At 35.0% G+C, this 21,011-nt stretch overlaps 1 protein-coding gene across 1 annotated transcript; it reads left to right on the top strand.

Annotated features, from left to right (window-relative positions):
• The first annotated feature begins 4,954 nt into the window (after window positions 1-4,954).
• LOC123556649 (uncharacterized) lies at window positions 4,955-14,068 on the top strand. Its single transcript, XM_045347536.2, has 7 exons — window positions 4,955-5,090; window positions 5,371-5,391; window positions 6,356-6,531; window positions 6,732-6,827; window positions 9,749-9,904; window positions 12,381-12,561; window positions 13,928-14,068. Exons 2-7 carry the CDS (start codon window positions 5,389-5,391, stop codon window positions 14,006-14,008), a joined length of 693 nt encoding a protein of 230 aa, XP_045203471.2. The 5' UTR covers window positions 4,955-5,090; window positions 5,371-5,388; the 3' UTR covers window positions 14,009-14,068.
• The last annotated feature ends 6,943 nt before the right edge of the window (window positions 14,069-21,011 follow it).

Below are 21,011 nucleotides of genomic sequence, written 5' to 3'. Positions count from 1 at the left end.
CCTTTGTACATATACTATCTTAGACGTGGTAGTGTGGAGTAGAGTGATCACTTTGTGTTTAGGCTATAAAATCTGTAAGAAGATCCTTTGGAAGCATAGAATGCAACCAAGCAAAATAATAGCACACTCAATTTGATTGAGTCTGTTCATGAGAGGTAAAGGAAAATGCACATTTTTGTAACAATTAATGATTGCAGTTGAAAAGATAGAAAGCTATTATAAGCACTCGCGTTATTGCCATTTCTTCACCATGCGAAAGATACTATAGAAAGTTTTGTTTAGTTTGTTGGGTTTTCAGTCGCAAGAACGTAATTTAGATCATATGGCGACTTTTTCAGCTTTTGACATTGGAAGAAGACCCCTCCGGGCTATTGTAGAAAGTACCTTTACCGTGGTTTTTGCAAGAGTAAATGCTTGCTTCTGGTAGTCAATTCTTTGAAAATATGTTTTGATAAAATAAGTATTTAACTCTTTAATGCATTTCTACCTTTAATGTTGATATTTCTCCTGACGTATAGTGAAAGAGAACCTGTTATAACCAGTATTGAAGTTCTCTGTACTTAAACTTCAGTTGAATGAACGTACAACAAATGATTTTTAAATCAACATATAATGTAATAACAATTTACAGTTCCTTATATTTTTCTTTTCTTACAATAATTATTTGGGGTTCTTTTACTGTAGACCGATCTTCGTTCACCCCTGTAGAGGTTAGACTTCTTTTTTTCTGTTGTAACATGTCGTCGTTTGAAAGTGATAGAGAATAGGTGAGAGCCCAAAGTGCGACCTTTACGTTCAAGCAAGGGAGCTGGGTAACATCGTTTTACTGAGGTAAACATTTGTATAACATGTTCTAAAATCCCTCAAGGAATAACAAAGTCATGCTCCGGAAAAGGAATATTGCTTTTTCAACCTACGGAATAACGTAAAGATATTTGACAATTTGTCCATGCATGTAGAAATTACAAGTCCGGTTACAAAATACTTGTACTAGTATTTAGCCCTATGTAACAGATTTTGAGCCGAAAATCGGTCCATAGATGTAGAAGTTAGAGCACAGAGAAGGATTTGCATCATATCTAGGTATCTGTAAATGTGCATACTGAATGCATGTGTACACATAGCTGTGCACAAATAAAAGACGAGATAAAAATACAGTCTGAGATATTAGTAGGTTAAACAGATACAAAACATACACAAGAAGGGACACAGTTAGGCATAAAATAACAAGAAGACAGTTTTTAAAACTTGCATACACCTGTTCTCGATAGCCAACTTCCGAGTTCAACGACTGCCACTTGCAAATACTTCTGACCGTTTTTGACAGTTATATTTTTCTACCCATACATGTTAAACGGCTAATATTGTTTTTTTAGAAAGAACGTAGAACCAGGAAATTTCACACAGATGCTCAGAAAAGATACATCTGTCAAACCAAATGATTGAAGTTTTCACAGATTGTTGATAAAAACATTTGCATAAACCTTTGAAATTTTAATAGATTTTTAAGACTTGAGTAATTGTAAGGGAATTTCTAAAACAATAACGATCGTTTTGAGATGCAAGAAACGTCCATGCCAAGTTGAATTGCATGGATTGACTTCCTATCAATAGATATTTTATAATAAAAGAAAAACTCAACCTACTCATTTACAGCGGGGTAATTATTTGTCCAGCGGGCGTCAGGATAGCCGGTAATCCAGTGTTGGAATGTTAGTTTTAAAAATTTGATTGTGATTTTAAAAAGATTTGTTTCGAACGACGCCTTTTTTCTTTTTCATGTTAACGCGGTCGGATCGCACGTTCAGTTTCATTCTAAGGACGGCAGATGTGATCTCTCATGTCAATTATATATAATAAACGTATGTATCATTTGGCAGACTTTTCCACACTCTGACAGCCTCAACCTATTTAATGAATTTTGGCTATCCTGACAGTTTTCACCCTGGGCACTTCTAACGTACTTACATATCTAAAATTGAAAGAAGAATCTTTAACACTGATCAGAGATCTAAACAATTTCTGATGACATATTATATATTAATTTAAATGCTTCTGAACCTATACCGAAATGAATAGATGTCATATGAACTTTGTTTACCATTGCGTCATATGAAGAAGAATAATAATCAAAAACAATCCTACGTGCTCTATATTGAAGGTTTTCCATTTTGTCTGTATTAATTTTGCAACAAAATGTCTAAATTAGAGGACAATAATTAAAGTTGGATTTAATGAATAATAACTAATCTAGTATCCAACAATAAGAAACTATTTATTCTTTGCAGGAATGTTTTGCTGCCTTTTGACATGAATTAAGTAACTGAACATATTTTATTACCGTGTTTGTTTTCCTCCCTTCGCAAAAAGACTGAATTTCTTCTGGATTTGCTTGCATCTAATTAATGTCAAACCACTTTCCGTTTCTAAAGTATTTTTGAAGGTGTGTAGATGTACTTGACTGAAAGACAGGGTACTCACATCTGCATAGTTGTACAAAGTAGACTGATGTACAAAATGAAACAAAGAGTCATTTATGAAAATATTAACAATAAGAGGACCCAGAATTGATCCTTAGCACTCCTATATTGATTTCTGACCAGTCGCTTTTAACATTATTAGTTTTAACTCTATGTCTTCTGTTTGACAAGTAACTATCCATTTATTTGCATGCATTATCTGAAAGAATATATGCTCTTAGCTTTAGTATAATCGCAGTATACTAATTTAGTTCCTTCTTTATTCCATATAAACAATTAAATCTTGAGACCTCATTTTCAATAACTTAGAGCATTTCAATGATATGAAAACCATATACAGCAAGTTAGTATTACATGTCTTCTTACCAAAAAATGAAGAAATTTTAACATGTTATGTTACATATAAGAAAAATCTGTTAAGAAAAACTACACCCTCTGAAGTGTCCAACGAAGTTTGCTTTTAGCAATTACGCGTATGTAGACATTTTCTTTTCTCAATAAATAAAACTAAAACCTGGAAACTCACAATGAAACTGGTTTAGATCTTTTCTCAGTACAATAACCAATCAAACTAAGCCAAATATAAAACTGCCACATCCTTATATATGCCTAATAATACCACATTTTATCAACAACTTGGAACTACATTTTGGACTACTACACATGTAACAGAGTAGTCACTTCCTATGTGGTGTAAATAGTCCTAATTAGACTATGGGACAGACAGTCAACGGCCTTAGACAGATCCATTAGCATCGCTCTCACATATTTGTTCTCATTAAGGGCCTGTTTCAAGTCTTCAACAAGCCGCAGGGGAGTTGTCCGACAGCCAAAGGAAGTTCGAATTGCTGCTATGAAAGGATGAAAGAACTGAAATGATCATTAAGTTGGTTACTTATAATGCTTTCATACAATTTTGGCAGTGTGGACACAACGCTAACGGGTCACTTGAAAGGGGTCACTTGAGCTTGTTTTAATTTTGTTGGGAATCCTCCTTTATCTAAAATTGTGTTCGAAATGGAAGCAAAAGGGGAGGTGAGACTGGCGTTTCCGGTCTTGATTATTTTGGGGCGAATGCCATCGACACTGCATGGTGGCTTTTTAACAGTCTAATTATTTAATGCAGGTTGCAATATCTTTCTCCGTAACCTTAGCCAAATTGAAATTATGTGTACTTATGTTGTCATTAATTGTTTTAATACTAGGATGATCCTTATTTACTGGGGTACTATTGTTCATACCAATGTTTTTGCAATGTAAGCAAAGGGCATTCAATTTGTCTACAACTATGTTTTGATCAGATATAAGTTATTTTGTTCTTGATCTTTAAGGATGATTTGGCTGTCGGACTTCCTGATTTTTGAGATAGGAAAGGCTTGGAAGTCCTTGGACTTCGGGCCACCATCAAACATTTTCCTAATATAAACCGTAATAGATTCGCGTTTTTTTCTTTTAGCATTTCTTAACTGTGTGTTATAAAACTGGTAGTGATTGGATATATGACCATTAGGTTCATTTAGGTTAATGAAAATATTAATTGGTAAATCACAAACATGTTTTCATGACTAATTATATAATCCAGAGGAATATTTATCTTATAATAATCTCGTCAGCTCATTCCCGCGTATAAACAGAAGACATTATAAGTGTTGTATTGGCCCACATAGTTTAACATGTTTCGCATCTGTTACTTTAAATATAAGTAAAGGAACATATGTTACAAAGGATTATATACCAAACTTAATAATTATTCGTTCTTACATCTAGGAGGCGCGACAGAGTTTTGCTATTTAGCTGTTTTTGATACGTGAATACTATCACTGTTTTTTTTGGGCCCTTAATGGTGTTCTTCCTGCTGTTATGTCTTCTGCACAGGCATTGAATACAAACGAAAATGTTTTGAGGTTTGATTTATATATAGTTTAAATATCGTGCATTGTATTTAATGTGTTCTATAACTTTCGAACAGGGTAGAGGTTAAGCGTATCACCGATATGAACTGCCTAGTAGCGTTTTTGCCACGAACCGTTGGAAGGCAATGGTCAACTATATCCCTTCCTTTGTTCGTTTTGCTTGCGGGTTGGTATTGGTGGATTGGCTGTTTTGTCAGACTCTATTATGTACATGTATTTACAAAGAAACTTGGGCATAATTTTTCAATTATTTTGTAACTGTGGCGAGACGGTAATTTATTAAGAACAAAACTTGCATTCATAATTCAGTTTCAAAACTTAAATCGCTTTATACCTTTTATGATTGAAATTTTGAAGAGTTTGGTATATATATTGTACTGGCTGAACAGAAGCAAGACTGTGGATACGAAAATAATGGAATAGTTTGTTGCGAGCGATGCGAATATAATTGATTTGTAAGTTTCGAGGATATCGTTGCTGGAATCGAGGTCAGGTTGTCTATTTACTTTGTCGTCAAGGCCAGATTATTTATTTGAAACTCAGGCTAGAACATTTATGTACTTTTCTGTCAGCCATTACCTCCTGTGAATTATAAACACCCAAGACGAACCTGTATCTCAATCGTGTTGTGAAGATCGTTATATAAAGAGAGAACATAGAGTACTTTCGTCAACGGAGTCTTGTTGACTTAAGGCAGGTAAATATATTCTCTTTTATAAAGATGAAACGAATTTAAGCACATTGTAGTTAATTGCTGTACATTACTCTACTTAAATGTTGGCATTTAATCAAACAGGGAGTTATTCATATTAATTTAAAAACACACCGTTGTAACCTACATTATGATAATTCTTTAAGTGTAATTTACTTTAGCATAATTTTTGAAAACATAATCCGGAAAGAAATATCACATATATTACATGGACAGTTCCACTATACGTAAATGGTGAAATATTAACATGCATGTTTATTTATAGGAAAGAATTGTTATCACCATGGTATGTAACTTTTTAATTATTCAGATAATCTTAACTAGAAAATACTTTTTTGTTACTTCTTCTCTATTTATTTACTATTATCCTAATATATAAGATAGTTCAATCTTAAGACACCAACTATATAACAACTCCCTTTAACATTTTCCGTCTAGTCATCAAGCAATTTAGTTCTGTTGTTTCCATTTTTCTTACAATATTCAATATGATGCCATTAAAACAAAGCAAATAAAAAGGAACACATTTAAAAATTCTCCAATTTCGATATAAGATATACTATTTATGTTTTACTCTGACTGAGAGTCTTCTCTTGTGGAATCAACGATTCTATTCATGAGGGGTAATGAAATCCTCAACACCCCTCACGCTCTACCAACGGCTTAAGTGGAATTCTATAACAAAAGTGATATATCTCATTTAATGAGTTGCCGTTCAATAAAAGCATTGTTTAGAGTTCAGATGCGAAGGAAATATAATCACGGGTGCGCAGTCCGAGTGATGAATAATACGCATCTGAAATACAAATGATTATTCTATTAATAACAATTTTGACTCAATTTCTGAATCGATCTATATTATTACAACAGCCGCGTGACGGCTGTAAAATTTGCTCCATACTTTTCTGATCCGTTGTGTCATTAGAGATCATGTGATTATACTGTGTAACAACTTCTCCTATGATTAGTGTTCGAGCCTCTTACGAACTTTTCGGGCTTGATATTATTTTGCTAGGTTGTGCGGTTTTGCTTGCGACTAGTCAGGAGTTTAACTTTTTCTCCAGTTGCTCAACAAGTATAGTATTTATTCACCATGGAATCATGTAAAATATTTATGAATGCAAATTATCAATTGCAAATACATGTATTTTGTTTAAAGTAAGTAGTTTCTTGTACTACGGCAATCCGTGTCAACAATCAAACGCGTCTTACGTTAGATTGTGTTGAGGTAACATTCTTATCATTTCCAGACAAATCTACTTCTGTTTGCAATTTTACTCCTGGGCGTAGCATCTGCGCAAGAGGTCAAGGAAATCAGTCCTACCTTAACATTGTTGGACCCTACAAAGATTGACCCGTGTTTTCCAAAACCAACGCCGAAGCCTCCATTCCTAGATTGGGACGGAACGTATCTTAGTCAAGAATGGTTTGAACTGTTTACTTGTTCTACACTGATAATTTCCGATATATATTCATACAGCATAGCATAAGCCATTGATAAAATATTTTTTTAATAAATCAGTTCGTTAATGCCCGAACATATTTTGACTCGCATGCACTAATAGTAGATTGTTCAATGAATGCGAGTGAAACTTGATATCATTCTGTTCTGTTTTTGCATGACAGGTGGGAATATGTGAAGCAAACAAAGATATTCAAGAGATCTCGAAGTTTAAAAAGCCGTGCCGTGAAAAGATGTACACAACCATGGAGTCCCTCTAAGTGAGTTATTTTTGTATGAGTTAATTACCCTGAAACAGTTTCAAACCTTCAATGATTTTCTTTTAATTCTTGAACAATATGTTGTATTTATTTCATAGAACTGTGTAATCTATATATATAACTTCAACACAATTTACGGATGATTGATGTAAGCGGTGGCAGATTACTCTTTGTATCGTAAAATTACTTTTATATCGTAAAATTACTCTTTATATCGTAAAATTACTCTTTATGTCGTTAAATTACTCCTTATATTGTAAAAAAGACAATTACAATTCTAGTTTGATATGCAAGACTGCAGTTTACGTTTTGTTTAATGTTATATATTCTTAGAGTTTTAACACAGACTTGCTATTCTACATCCGTTTAAATTTCAGTATTATAATAATATGATGTAGATTGCTGCTGGTTTCGAATAGTACCAATTTATTTTAGAAAAAAGTAAAATAATAACGTACATAATGAATCATGAGAAGTGAACGTCTTAAAAAATGAAATAGATCGAGTCATGCGCATACACTTTTCAGCGTTTCAGACAACTTCATATCCGCTTTGGTAACTTCATTCATGTAGTTCAGTCGAAAATGGATTTTATTGAAAGTGATTATTAATTCAATCATACATTTGCATGTTTTCCAGTTTGAATATGGTCCATCAACATTATAATCACAGAAATGTAAACTGCCCTTAATGTCTTCTTATGAGTTCACAGACTTGAAAATTCCATCAGAAATTATCATTTAATCTATATGTTTTAAAAGGAATGTATTGAGCCGTGCCATGAGAAAACCAACATAGTGGGTTTGCGACCAGCATGGATCCAGACCAGCCTGCGCATCCGCGCAGTCTGGTCAGGACCCATGCTGTTCGCTTTCAAAGCCTATTGCAATTAGAGAAACTGTTAGCGAACAGCATGGATCCAGACCAGACTGCGCGGATGCGCAGGCTGGTCTGGATCCATGCTGGTCGCAAACCCACTATGTTGGTTTTCTCGTGGCATGGCTCATATATTTTCTTCGCAGTTGTCGCAGTTGTCTCTAAATTATGCTTATACATGTAAATATAAAATATTCTGAAATATCTATATCAGCTTTACACAAATGTTATAATGTCGCAACGATGGCAGAAATCTCGTATACTGTGTTAAAAAGTCTCACCACCATAATTGTCATTTGAAATAGTAGAAAATACTTATTTGCAATTTCTTTTTACCCCCAAACTATCTATTGACCACCTTTTTAACGCTTGGGTGGTATTTGGAGCTAGAAACAACCATTTTAGCAGTACAAAATGTTTCGTCTTTCGCACACTGCACTATTATTATACATTCTATTACGCTGTTTCAATAAAACTTCGTAAAAAATGATGCATAGAATTAGATTATTATACAGTTTTAGCATAAATTATAATACATTTAATGTGTTACGATTAATACATATATATTCAGGGGTTCGTAAAATTGTTTTCACTTTTTTGACTTTGGTTGTGACTTCTAAACAAAAGTGTAATTTAAGAGAACATTTCTTTTAATATTCATTTTTCCTAAGTTTTAGCATGTGTATAATGAATTTCAATTATAGTGTGTGTTCGCAGGTGTAAGAAGTCAATCACATTTGTAGCATAAACATTTATTGGAGGGTTGCAATATTAGCATATAAACACAAAACAGTAAAATGAGAAACATGATACTAAAACGAAATACGACATAACAAAGCAAAATTGGAAATACCATGCTTTCACAAAGCAATACACTCGTTTAGAAGACCATAGATATGACTGTCTACAGCAAAATGTGTTATACTCGTTAGATAAAATTATTATTATTATTACCTTTATTATTATTTTGTCAGTATTTTAACCAAGTACACATACACACTTTTGTTGGCATTTTAATCATAAATATTTCTCAGCATTTTAAATAACTGCATTTTTTGGGGGGGAAATGTAGATAATTTATTTTCACAATATAAAATTACTTTGTTGATATTGTATGAGAGCCGCGTACATAGACGATATTTGTTTGTCTCAGCGTCAGTCAGTCTTTAAACCATATCTTCTATGTTCACTCGAAGCGAATACCCTTCACTCGTGAACACAAGATCTTATATTTCCACGGGTGGTGAATACCTTTTCACTGAATAAACACCAGATGTTATATTTTCAGTTCCCCGAATACCATTCAATCGTCTGTGAACACTAGGTATTACATTTTCACTCGAGGTGGATAACCTTGACTAAGTTAATATCAGTTCTTATATGTTTATTCGTGGCGGATATCTTTCTACTGAGTGAAAACCAGATCTTATGTTCACTCATGATGAATATCATTCACTGAGTGAATATCAGAATTTACACGTCATTCTAGGCAGATATCTTTTAATCATGGACATCAGATCTTTTATGTACACTCGTTGCGAATATGTTTTCACTGATTGAAAACCAGATCTTATGTTCACTCGTGGTGAATATTCTATATCTTGGGGATATCATTCAATCATGAACACCAGATACTTTATGTTTACTCTTGGCGAATATGTTTTCACTGAGTGATCCTAGAACTCCAACTCTTATATGTTTACTCTTGATGAATATCTTTCAACAAACGAATCAGATCTTATATGTTCATCCGTAGCGATTTTCTTTTCAGTGACACCAGATTTTCTACATTAAATCAAAGCGGAATACTTTTTACTGAGTGAATGCTGTAGCTCATATGTTCACTCATGGCGAATATCTTTAACCGAGTAAACATCAAATGCAAAAAAAAAATAAATAAATAAATAAATATAGTTTTGGATCAGCCACTGGTAAAAAAATGTAAGATCTTATAAGTTCAAGAGTAAAAGACATTTTGATTTTTTTCATATAGAATGAATTTTATTATTCATCATTCAAATGAAACCAACATTGCATGTTTACAGGGATATGAGACAATATTACTGGCAGATCTCATGCCCGTACCAAGTGTTTTGGCTCAGCAAATTTAGAAGGACAATTCCTAAAAGTCCATCACTGACAGAAACGTGTTATGTTCTCTTCCCATGTTGGGAACAAGTCAGAATAGTCAACTGCACAACGTACGTATTTGTGTTTTTGTCCCAAGCTTCACCATTTTATTGTTCTCTGTCCGTTGTTTGGTATCCTCTGTTTTAAAAATTTTATGGAGAAATCAAACCAGATTGAAAACAACCCTAACATGTAATCTAAACATATACCAGTTTATTAATTAACTACTTGATAAGCTTCTAATGGGCAAAAATATACATAGTTCCAAGGACGTGTTAAGTTTCTAAATATCTAACTACCAAATGTATACAATGTAGTAGGTTTTACATTTTCTTTTGTCATAATACATAACGATTGAAATGTTCACTCTTTTGACGGAAGACCGTGAATACCAACTCCGCTCTTATGTATGGCATAATTAATAGTAAATCATTGAAAACTATTATGGACAAGCGCAGCATAGGATTAGATATTCATTTTGCTCTTTCGGTCATCACAATTGGAATGTACACAACACATTGAATAATCATCTGCTCATTTGTTTATTTTGTACATGCTGATTGAATGGGTGTTCTGTTTTTGCTCTGGTAAAATGACTCATTGCATAGAGTATGATATTGAGGTCTGTTTTTGCTCTGACAAACTGACGCGTTTAATGCAGTCCGTATTTACCATGTCTGTATTTGCTCTGGTTTTGACTCATTGAATAGAGAATAGGATGTTCTGTATTTGCTACAGTGAAAGGATTTTGTTATAGTAATGGGACTTGCTAAATTGTGAACTTTGCTCTTGTAAAATTATTCATTGAATTTGGGAACGGTGTAGTCAGTATTTCCCCTTTTTAAATTGACTATTTGAATAACATGCTCCTATTTGCTCCGGAGAAAGGTCAAATTGAATAGGGAACGGGGTGTGATATATTTTCCCTGTTTAAAGGGATGTGCTGTAATTGTTCTGGTAAAGGATTCTTTAAATGGGGTGTCCATTATCTTCTATCATTAAATGCCTCTGGAAATAATTCATTGAATATGGTATCTGTATTGCTTGGTATAGGATAATTAAAAGGATTAGGTCTGTATTTGTTCTGGTGAAAGAACTAGGTAGTGAGGGGTTCTGTATTTGTTCTGGTGAAAGGACTAATTGAAAAGGGAATGACGTGTTCTGTTTGCTTGGTGAATGATCTAATAAAGGAATGAGTGTTCGTATTGTTTGGTGAAGAACTAAGTAACGGGAATGAAGTGTTTGGTTTGTTCTGGTAAAGGACTAGTTAAAGGAACTACGTGTTCTGTATTGCTCTGTGAAGGATTAATAAAAGGAATAAGTGAAGTGTACTGTATTTGTTCTGGTGAAAGGACTAATTGAAAAGGGAATGACGTGTTCTGTATTTGCTCTGGTGAATGATCTAATTAAAAAGGGAATGAGGTGTTCTGTATTTGTTTTGGTGGAAGAACTAAGTAAAACGGGAATGAAGTGTTTTGGGTTTGTTCTGGTAAAAGGACTAGTTTAAAAGGGAACTACGTGTTCTGTATTTGCTCTGTTGAAAGGATTAATTAAAAATGGAATAAAGTGGAAGTGTACTGTATTTGTTCTTGTGAAAGTTCTAATTAAAAAGGGAATGTGTGTTTTCTGTATTTGCTGGTGAAAGGACTAATTAAAGGGGGAATGAGATGTTCTGTATTTGTCCTGGTGAAAGGATTAGGGAATGAGGGGTTCTGTATTTGCAGTTTTGAAAGGACTAATTAAAACGGGAATGAGGTGTTTTATATTTGTTCTGGTGAAAGGACTTATTAAAAGGGGAATGAGGTGTTCTGTATTTGTCTGGTGAAAGGATTAGTTAAAAGGGGAATGAGGTGTTCTGTATGTGTTCTGGTGAAAGGATTTATTAAAAGGGTAATAAGGTGTTCTATATATGTTCTCTATTTTTTCTGATGAAAGGTCAAATAGAAAAGGGAATTAGGTGTTGTATTTGTTAAGGTGAAAAGTCTTTTTAAAAGTGGAATGAGGTGTTCTGTATTTGTTCTGGTGAAAGAAATTATTAAAAAGGGAATGAGGTGATTTGTATTTGCTATGATTAAAATACTCGTTTAGAAGGGAATTGGATGTTATGTATTTTGGTAAAGGGACACATTGAAAACAGAAATGTAATAAATTTTAATTAGCTACATTTATGGCATTTAATATATGCCCAAATTTAAGAAAAGCCTTTTCTTAATTACTTCTGGGCATACTTGAAAATATCATCGCACACAGTAGACATATGTGAGATGATATTTTATAATTATATCCTATTTCAAAATAATTCGGATTTTACAATCAACATCGCCAAGTGTAACTTTGCGTTAAAAGAAGAAGTCAATATATATAGCCGATTAATGGGTATGAACTTTGCTGACGGTGGATCCACATTGTCTGTTGCTTTTTGACACTACTTGTAACACGTTCCAAAGAATGGCTAAATAGATTATAAACTGTATATGTTTTGATGATTTAACAAATCGATATGATTTTAACACAGACATAGCTCTTTTATTCTTTTATTCCCCAAAGCACTTACTGCTCGATAAGATGCCGAGAACAACATCCTCAGATAGAAAACTCTGTTTGTTTGGAGAACAACCTCCGGGAGTACGAAAATGTTTGGGTGTTCTGCACCCACACCCACAAAAATAGACGCGGCAAGTGGATAGATGTGGACTGTAAGAAGAAACCGCATTGGTGCATAAAAAAAGCAAGTAGATTTTATTGATCAGCTTTATGACAGTGGACCTGTTTTGGCAATTTCCGCCCTATTTCAGTGTTTCGTGGTGGTTAGTACGGAACGCCATGAGATACATAAAGACCGAACAATGCTGATACAATACGTAATCTACGCTTATTGTCGATTGTAGTTACGAACTTTCTGCCATGATAGAATCAGAAATATGCTAATTTAAGCTAAAGACTTTCATAATGAGTGAACAAGTTGTTCCGGTACCAATGAAATAAGTATCTAAAATGATTAAACATCGCTAAACCCTTCACAATATTGTTTTGTAGATTGTATCGTGTATCGAAATAAAACGGTTTATACTTAATCCCAAAAAGGTTAACAAACATTTGTATTTTTTGCGACGCATTCCAATATACATGCATTTCAGTTTTATTCACATCCAGATTACATAGACGGAGGCGCATCGCAATTATTGATTGTTTACACCTTTGTTCGGACAAAAAACGAAAATTCTACACAATGTCATATTTCTGTTAAACACTGTGATTTTAACCATTTGAAATATGCACTATTTTCCGGTGGAAATATTTTAAAAGTTGCGTAAATATAGAATTTATAGTGAGAAGGTACTGACAAAAAGTCTCCGCAAGTTGTTCATTACAATAAATATTTTAATCGGACTGTGGTGGGTAAGAACAGAAGAGAACCGAACATTTCCTTAATCACTTGTCCGTAGTGCATCCCCAAACTTAGTTTTACCAGTGCAAAAGGTAGCATTCAGGTACCTGGGGACTCCTCATGCCTGTATAATGCACTGAACGGTACCTGGGGTCTCCCAATGCCTGTGTAATGCCTCGAACGGTACCTTCCTGCCTTCCCCTGCCAACGGTGCCTGGGGATTACCCATGCCTGTATAATGCCCTGAATGGTACCTGGAGACTCCCCATGCCTGTATAATGCCCTGAGAGGTACCTGGGGACTCCCCATACCTGTATAATGCCCTGAACGGTACCTTAGTTCTCCCCATGTCAGCATGTCAGCGTAATGCATGGAACGGTACCTTGGACCTCCTCATGCCTTCATAATGTCTGTTTGATCTGTGTCTCCCCATGTCAACGTAATGCCTTGAACAGTACCTCTAACCTTCCCTTGCCTGCATATTGCCTGGAACGGTACCTTTATTCTCTCGGTTAGCAATCAATAATAACTATATCAAAACAAACTTGTTACTGTTGACAAAATAAGTTGAACATGATAAACATACATTCAATTCTGAGAAATACAATACGAACAGAAATGAAATATTTAAGCTTATTGATAGACTGTTGTATACACGTTCTGATGGAGCATTAACTTAATAATGAATTTTTGTATATTTGAAAAGGTGACGCTAAATGTACCACAGAGCTGTGAGTGCTGGTCATGCTGGAATATGAAAGTCACGATGCCGGACCGGAAAGGCTAAATGTAAACATGTCTTGAGTGTATTTGACAGATACATTAAATTGAAGTATGTAACATTGGAGTTTTGTATTTTATAATCAAGGTGATTAAGAGTAAATAAGGAAAGAAATTAAAGATGCAACACGGAGATGTACAGTAGCAAAACAAATTGAGTTATGTTGTGTTGACGTATATTTCATTCTTTTTTCATTTCTTGGAATTCTCATCGAAATCTATTGCGAGAATCATACCTTATTACCCCCTATGTATCGACAAAATGCCTTTAGTTAATATTGTTTCTTGAGTATTGTGTAAGAAATGAAAAGTGTAGTTGACAAGATGATGCTATTAAGATCTTCTTTTGATAGTACATGATCTAAGAGCATGGACGCTAAGTAGAATTTTAAGCTAAATATGCACGACATCTCATTATTATTATTATTTATTTGTTCAACTACATTATACAGACAATTATGTCTCTCCCCCACTGGGGGAGACATATTGTTTTTGCCCAGTCCGTCCGTCCTTCCGTCCGTCCATCCGTCACACTTAATTTCCGATCAATAACTTGAGAACCACTTGACCAAGAATGTTAAAACCTCATAGAATGATTGGACATGCAGGGAAGATGACCCTTATTGATTTTGGGGTCACTCTATTCAAGGTCAAAGTCACATGGGCCTTAATTTGAAAAACCATTTCCGGTCAGTAACTTGAGAACCGCTTGATCCAAAATGTTAAAACTTCATAGGATGACTGAACATGCTGAGTAGATGACTTCTATTGATTTTGGGATCACTCTATTAAAGTTCAAGGTCGCAGCAAATAGGAAATGGAAATGAATTTCCGGTCAATAGCTTGAGAACCATTTGACTTAAAACCATCGAACTTCATAGGGTGATAGGACTTACAGAGTAGATGACTCCTATTGTTTTTGGGGTCACTCCATTAAGGTCACAGAGGGCTGAACATAAAACATTCTTTCCAGTCAATAACTCTAGAACAACTTGACCCAAAACCTTGAAACTTCATAGGTTGGTTGGCCATGAAGAGTAGATGACTTCTATTGATTTTAGGTCACTCTATTAAAGGTCAAGGTTGCAGCGGACAGAAAATGGAATTAATTTTCGGTCAATAGCTTGAGAACCATTTGACCTAAACCATCAAACTTTATAGGGCGATAGGACTTACAGAGTAGATAACCCCTATAGACTGAAATTAAACACACTTTCCAGTCAGTAACTTTAGAACCACTTGACCCAGAATGTTGAAACTTAATAGGATGATAGGACTTGCAGAGTAGATGACCCTTACTGTTTTTTGGGTCACTTGATCAAAGGTCACAGGGGCCTTAACATAAACAACCGTTTCCACTTCATAAGTTGAGAACGCACTAGGTCTAGAATGTTGAAACTTCGTAGGATGATTGGACATATACGACTATGCTTTTAGCAAGTTAGAAATAACCCGACTATCACAACCTTTGTATATTTTCAAAAGTTCCGGGCACATTTAAGGCGCTGTTTGCTCCTCAGTGAGCAAATGAGGTACCCATCTGGGGCAAACCTTTCTCAGGTCCAAACGATTTTTCAGAATTGTTTGCACACTGCCTTCTGATATACCAGTACAACTGGCTATATCTTTCACCGACAATCGACAATCGCGCATCTTGTTCGACTACAACTTTTACAGCAGCGATGATTACCTTGGTAACAGAGGTTTTAGGCCTACCAGAACGGGTATAATTTTCGACAGATAATTTCCCAGCTTTAACCCACATAAAAACGTACAGAAATGACCTGAGGTCCATATATACCATATAATTCGTCAAATATCTGCTTTGAATCTATATCAAGCCTAATACGGTATTTAATATAGCTACAAATGTTCGCCCATTTTACAATGTGACAAATGAATTGGTCAGTGTATATGACTGCATGTATTACAATTTAAAATAACTCGGTCATTTGAAAAGCAATTTGCACGAAATAAACGGAATTAGCCATTGAACACACCATTCAAGAACACACCATTCAAGTGCAATGAAGCGTTTTGAAAATATCTGGGACAAAACTACGGAAGCCCATTAGTGACAACGTTTTGCAGGACCCTGGTATAGGTAATTTTAACAATTAACTGACATTTTAGGTAAAAAGGTATAGCAGTCCAACATTAGTACATTTTTGCGTTACATGTGTTTCACTTAATTTATTTGTATAGTCGTGATGGTGGAAACTGTGTTCAAAATTGCTTCATTTAAAAATGTAATCTTAATCTTTTGAAAATTAATACATTGACACTAATGACAAAGGTAAAGTTAAAACAATCCGGCCTCTGATTCAAAACTACAAGCTGATTCCAGCTCTGATTTTCTATAATGAATGTCCCTTGAAGATTTGTTCTATGTACAATCAAGTGACCCCTAGGGCAGGGTCAGTTTTGACCCCGGGGTCATGATTTGAATAAATTTTGTAGAGGTCCACTAGGCAAGCTACATGTCAAATATCTAAGCTCTAGGCCTTCTGGCTTATTTTTAAAAAAAAAATTGAAGATTTTTTCTATGTACAATCAAGAAACCCAATGGGGCGGGGTCAATTTGATCCCGGGGGTCATGATTTGAACAAATTCTGTAGAGGTCTACTAGGCAATGCTACTTGTGAAATATCTAAGCTCTAGACCTTCTGGTTTATTCTTAGAAAATTTTTGAAGATTTTCCTATGTAAAATCAAGTGACCCCTGGGACGGGGTCAATTTTGACCCCAGGGGGTCATGATTTGAAAAAACAAAATTGTAGAGGTCCACTAGGCAATGCTACATGTCAAATATCTAAGCTCTAGGCCTTCTGGTTTATTTTTTAAAAAACTACAAGCTGATTCCAGCTCTGATTATTTTTCTATAATGAATGTCCCTTGTATGTACTTGTTCGACATGGAACAAGTATAAAATTTTGGTTTGAATTTTGCCATACAGTAACTTAAAACTTTGTGAAATATAATAAACTAGGTATTTTTTAGATAATGAAAACTTTACGCGTGTACACTGTTTCACAAAATATGTATTTATTCCGAAATTGCTAAAATAAATAAGATTAACATCCAATTATTGCTATCATTTGAATTTGTGGATGCTGTCAGTAGTACATTTGGAATACATAGACCAAGGATTGAATACTGCCCCATTCTACGGTGCCCCTAAAGTGACATGTTACACACTTTTTTTCCACTTAAGTAATGTGAGACTTTTTTTTCGTTTAAACGAAATCATTTCGTTTTAACGAAATAAGTTTAAACGAAATGATTTCGTTTGAACGACATAACTGTTTCGTTTAAACCAAATGTCATTTCGTTTAAACGAAATCATTTCGTTTTTACGAAATAACTATTTCGTTTAAACGAAATCATTTCGTTTTAACGAAATAAATAAATGTTATTTCATTTAAACGAAATAGTTATTTTGTTCAAACGAAATGATTTCGTTTAAACTTATTTCGTTAAAACGAAATGATTTCGTTGAAACGAAATAGTTATTTCGTTTTAACGAAATGATTTCGTTTAAACGAAATGATTTCGTTTAAACGAAATAACGAAATGATTTTGTTTAAACGAAATAAAAAAGTCTCACATTACCTAAGTGGAAAAAAAGTGTGTAACATGTCACTTTAGGGGCACCGTACCATTCCGTAACTGTAAACGTTTTTTTTTCTTTTTTTTTTCTCGATCTCGTCCACCAACAGGATTTAGAAGATTATAGTAGTCCCCATTTGCAGGAATGAAAGAAACGACACCATTCTAAAGTGGTATGAACTTATTTATCATTCTTAAGAAATATCTTTAATCGTTTTGCGGCCAATAGGAAACTCGCTTCATGAGACTAAATAACACTTTCGAAAACAATTTATTCTTACAAAGCTTTGCTTCCCTTTCAGTTAACTGTAGATAACTATAGAGGTTCAGAGTTTCTTCTTTTTATGCAAGCCCCCACCACCCCCACCCCCTCCCCCGAAGGTGGGCATATCAAAATCGCACTTCTGTCCGTGTGTTTCTGTGCGTGCGTTCGTGTAAATTCTTGTCCGGGCTGTAATTTTAACATGCATTTATGGGGATTTGTAAATAATTTGACACGAATGTTAACCATATTGAGAAGGGGTGTCGCGCTTATGTCCCGCGTCTCTCAGGTCAAGGTTAAGATAAGAAAATGATTTTGTTTCGTGTCCGGTCCATATCGTTTTGGCACATGTAGGACTTCTAATCTAATCCGAAGGGTTAGTCGTGTCAATGACCCGGTTCTCTTAGGCCAAGGTCACAATTTAACATGTCAGTTTTGTGCTGTTTTCGTGCCCGGTCCATATCATTTTGGCACATGGAGGGATATTAAAATAAGTTTACCCATATGTTCATCTAATCCTTATGGTATATTGTGTCAATGACCCGGTTGTCTTGGTTCAAGGTCAAGGTCACAATTTGACATATCGGTTTTTTTTTTGCATTCAGTCATTATTTTTGTTTTTGTTGTATATATATGGATTTAGAAGTCATTTTGTGCAGACAACTTTAGCCTGAGAACAGGTTGTGTGCATGATTCGGGTCTCTCGGGTCAAGGTCAAGGTCATTTTTTAATTCTTTATTTATTTCCTTTCTGGCTCACATCTCTTTTAACCATGAAACAATATTGAAATGACTAATTTTAAATGTTTGTCTAAGCCCAAAGGTATGTAGTGCCTGTGACCTTGGTCTGTCAGGGCAAGGTCGCAATTTGATTTCTGCATTTTGCCGTGTTGGTCCATATCGTTTTTAGCAAATAGAGCATTTTAAAGTGTCATGCTTATTGCTTAAAATTCACACCTACACTATTCTGCCATATTTTGCGCAGACAACTGTAGCATTCTTGGGCACGCTTCGGGGGTGGGTTGTGGTGGTGGTGGGGGGGGGGGGGTGTGCATTTGTCACTAAAAGTAACAGCTCTAATTAATTCAAAAAGACTACAAAAATGGAGCCGAAATTGCAATTAAAAGATAGTGCTTGAATAGGCAGAAATTACGAAGAAATATGCAATATATAAAATGCTTTGATGATAGATTCAAAAATACTTATTTTATATTATTATTACAGTGATTAGCATGCTAAAGCCCTGTTAACTTGTTAAGTAAACGGTGAATAAAGCATTATGAATAATCATGAACGGTCAAGTAATGGTCCTTTTTTGAGCATCTGTCCCTGAACCTGGTAATAATAATCATGATTTTTATTCAGTCTAATCTGACCCTGACCACAAGTCTGTAAACCAAATGGTTTTTTTCTGCACAGCCTCTGCAAGTGTGAGACCAGCTCTGGACATTGGGCACTTGACTTCAAGACAACCATAGCTCTCTGTTGATTTATCGTAAACTTGCCATCAACACTTGCCCCTAGAGAGGGAAACTGTTCGCATATCCGCAATCCCATTTTTTCAACTTCTACTGTTTGCCCAGAGTCTTTCATTTTTTGTTCATATGCCCGGACTGCACTGTCCTCGTGATCTTTCCCATATTTCATCGCGACCGATGAAAAGTTTGTGTGCAGTAATTGCTTAATTACACCGTCAGGATTTTTTTTACATTTAATTACTTTACCCAAGTTTGATGAAGTTAGCATTGTCTTATGGAGGTCATTCCAAAGTTTACATTGTGACTGGTCTTTTGTCCTGGTTTCAATGGCATCTATTACAGAGTTATCAACATTCAGTTTTTTCACATAATCATTTACGGCTGACTCCATTTCCTCACTGTCGATATCGATGTTCTCTGGGACATTAATACCCTCGACTGAAAACATTTTTACCAAATTTTGTTCAATCCTGTCTGTTTTAGCACTGTCACTTTCACAATAATTTAATGCTGCGGTAACCTCAACATTTTCATTAACAAGTATGCTCTCTTCAAGGGTTATCTCCTCATGTTGTATATCTTCTGGGTCATCATGAAAGAGAAAGAAGCCGGATGCTGGCATACAGTCTTCTAAATCATCATACAGAGTCCTCAGTGCAGGAACGTCTACAAAACGGTCAACCGGTGCACGTGGATCATACAAGGTTACGGATGGTTTTGTGTCCTGCCTCTTTCCGTGAACTAGCTTTTTTATTTTCATATCTGGAAGTTCAGCGGAAACTAACTTTCAGGTCTCTGGGCACATTCCAGCTGCTCAGCTTCCCGGTGCATGTTACAGCTTCAGAGGCTTTCTGTAAACGCTTTCTACTGAAATCTTCCACACAAAACAGAAGCCCACCTATATGGTTGCACTTGCCCTCCCCATTTCAAAATAATCTTATTGAAATAAAAACATAGCCCAGAATAAACAGCAGATAGATAGGTAATAAATGTACATAAAAATTTTAATACTGTAGGCACAATTTACGCCTAAGTTTTTAAAACTGTAGGCACAATTTACGCCATATTAAAGTTCCTTCATCTATATTAATACTCCTCGCAATAATTCATCGGTAAAAATGGTATAAATTAAATTTTACGGTATAAGTTAAGGTGAGAAAAACTGCAGATTCTTACCCAGCAGGACATTCACATGCTGCATGAAGCACATCTGCAAGTTCACTGTATACAACAACAACATTGTATTTAACCTTCTTCATTGAAGCAATCACTTTTGCCTTTACTAAAGTTACATTTTTGTTTGTACACACTTTGATGTCACTTATATGTCCTTCGTTATAAAAGTTAAAAGATCTCTGCTTTTTGTACACCGACCCTTTCATTACACTGTCACCAAATTTCTGAGTTTTCACAACCAAGTAATCATACAACTGGTGAAAGTTAACCTCGGGGAGGTTTCTCAAGTCAGACGTCCAAACAGCATCTCCTGCTAAAACTGTCAAATCGCTAAACGTACTTTCCTTCGGAATATTAATGTCAATTTGTCCTTTGTTTACTTCCGCGAGTTTTGGGTCGTCAATTCCACTACTGTTTACTCGGCAAATATGAGCATATAAGCGTGAAACTAAAGACGCTTTCTTTCCAGAAGTACTTTCATTAACAG

This window comes from Mercenaria mercenaria, chromosome 5, assembly GCF_021730395.1.
Source record: "Mercenaria mercenaria strain notata chromosome 5, MADL_Memer_1, whole genome shotgun sequence".
Classification (NCBI taxonomy): domain Eukaryota; kingdom Metazoa; phylum Mollusca; class Bivalvia; order Venerida; family Veneridae; genus Mercenaria; species Mercenaria mercenaria.
The sequence above is the reverse complement of the archived record's forward strand: the minus strand, read 5'-3'. Positions and strand labels throughout refer to the sequence as shown.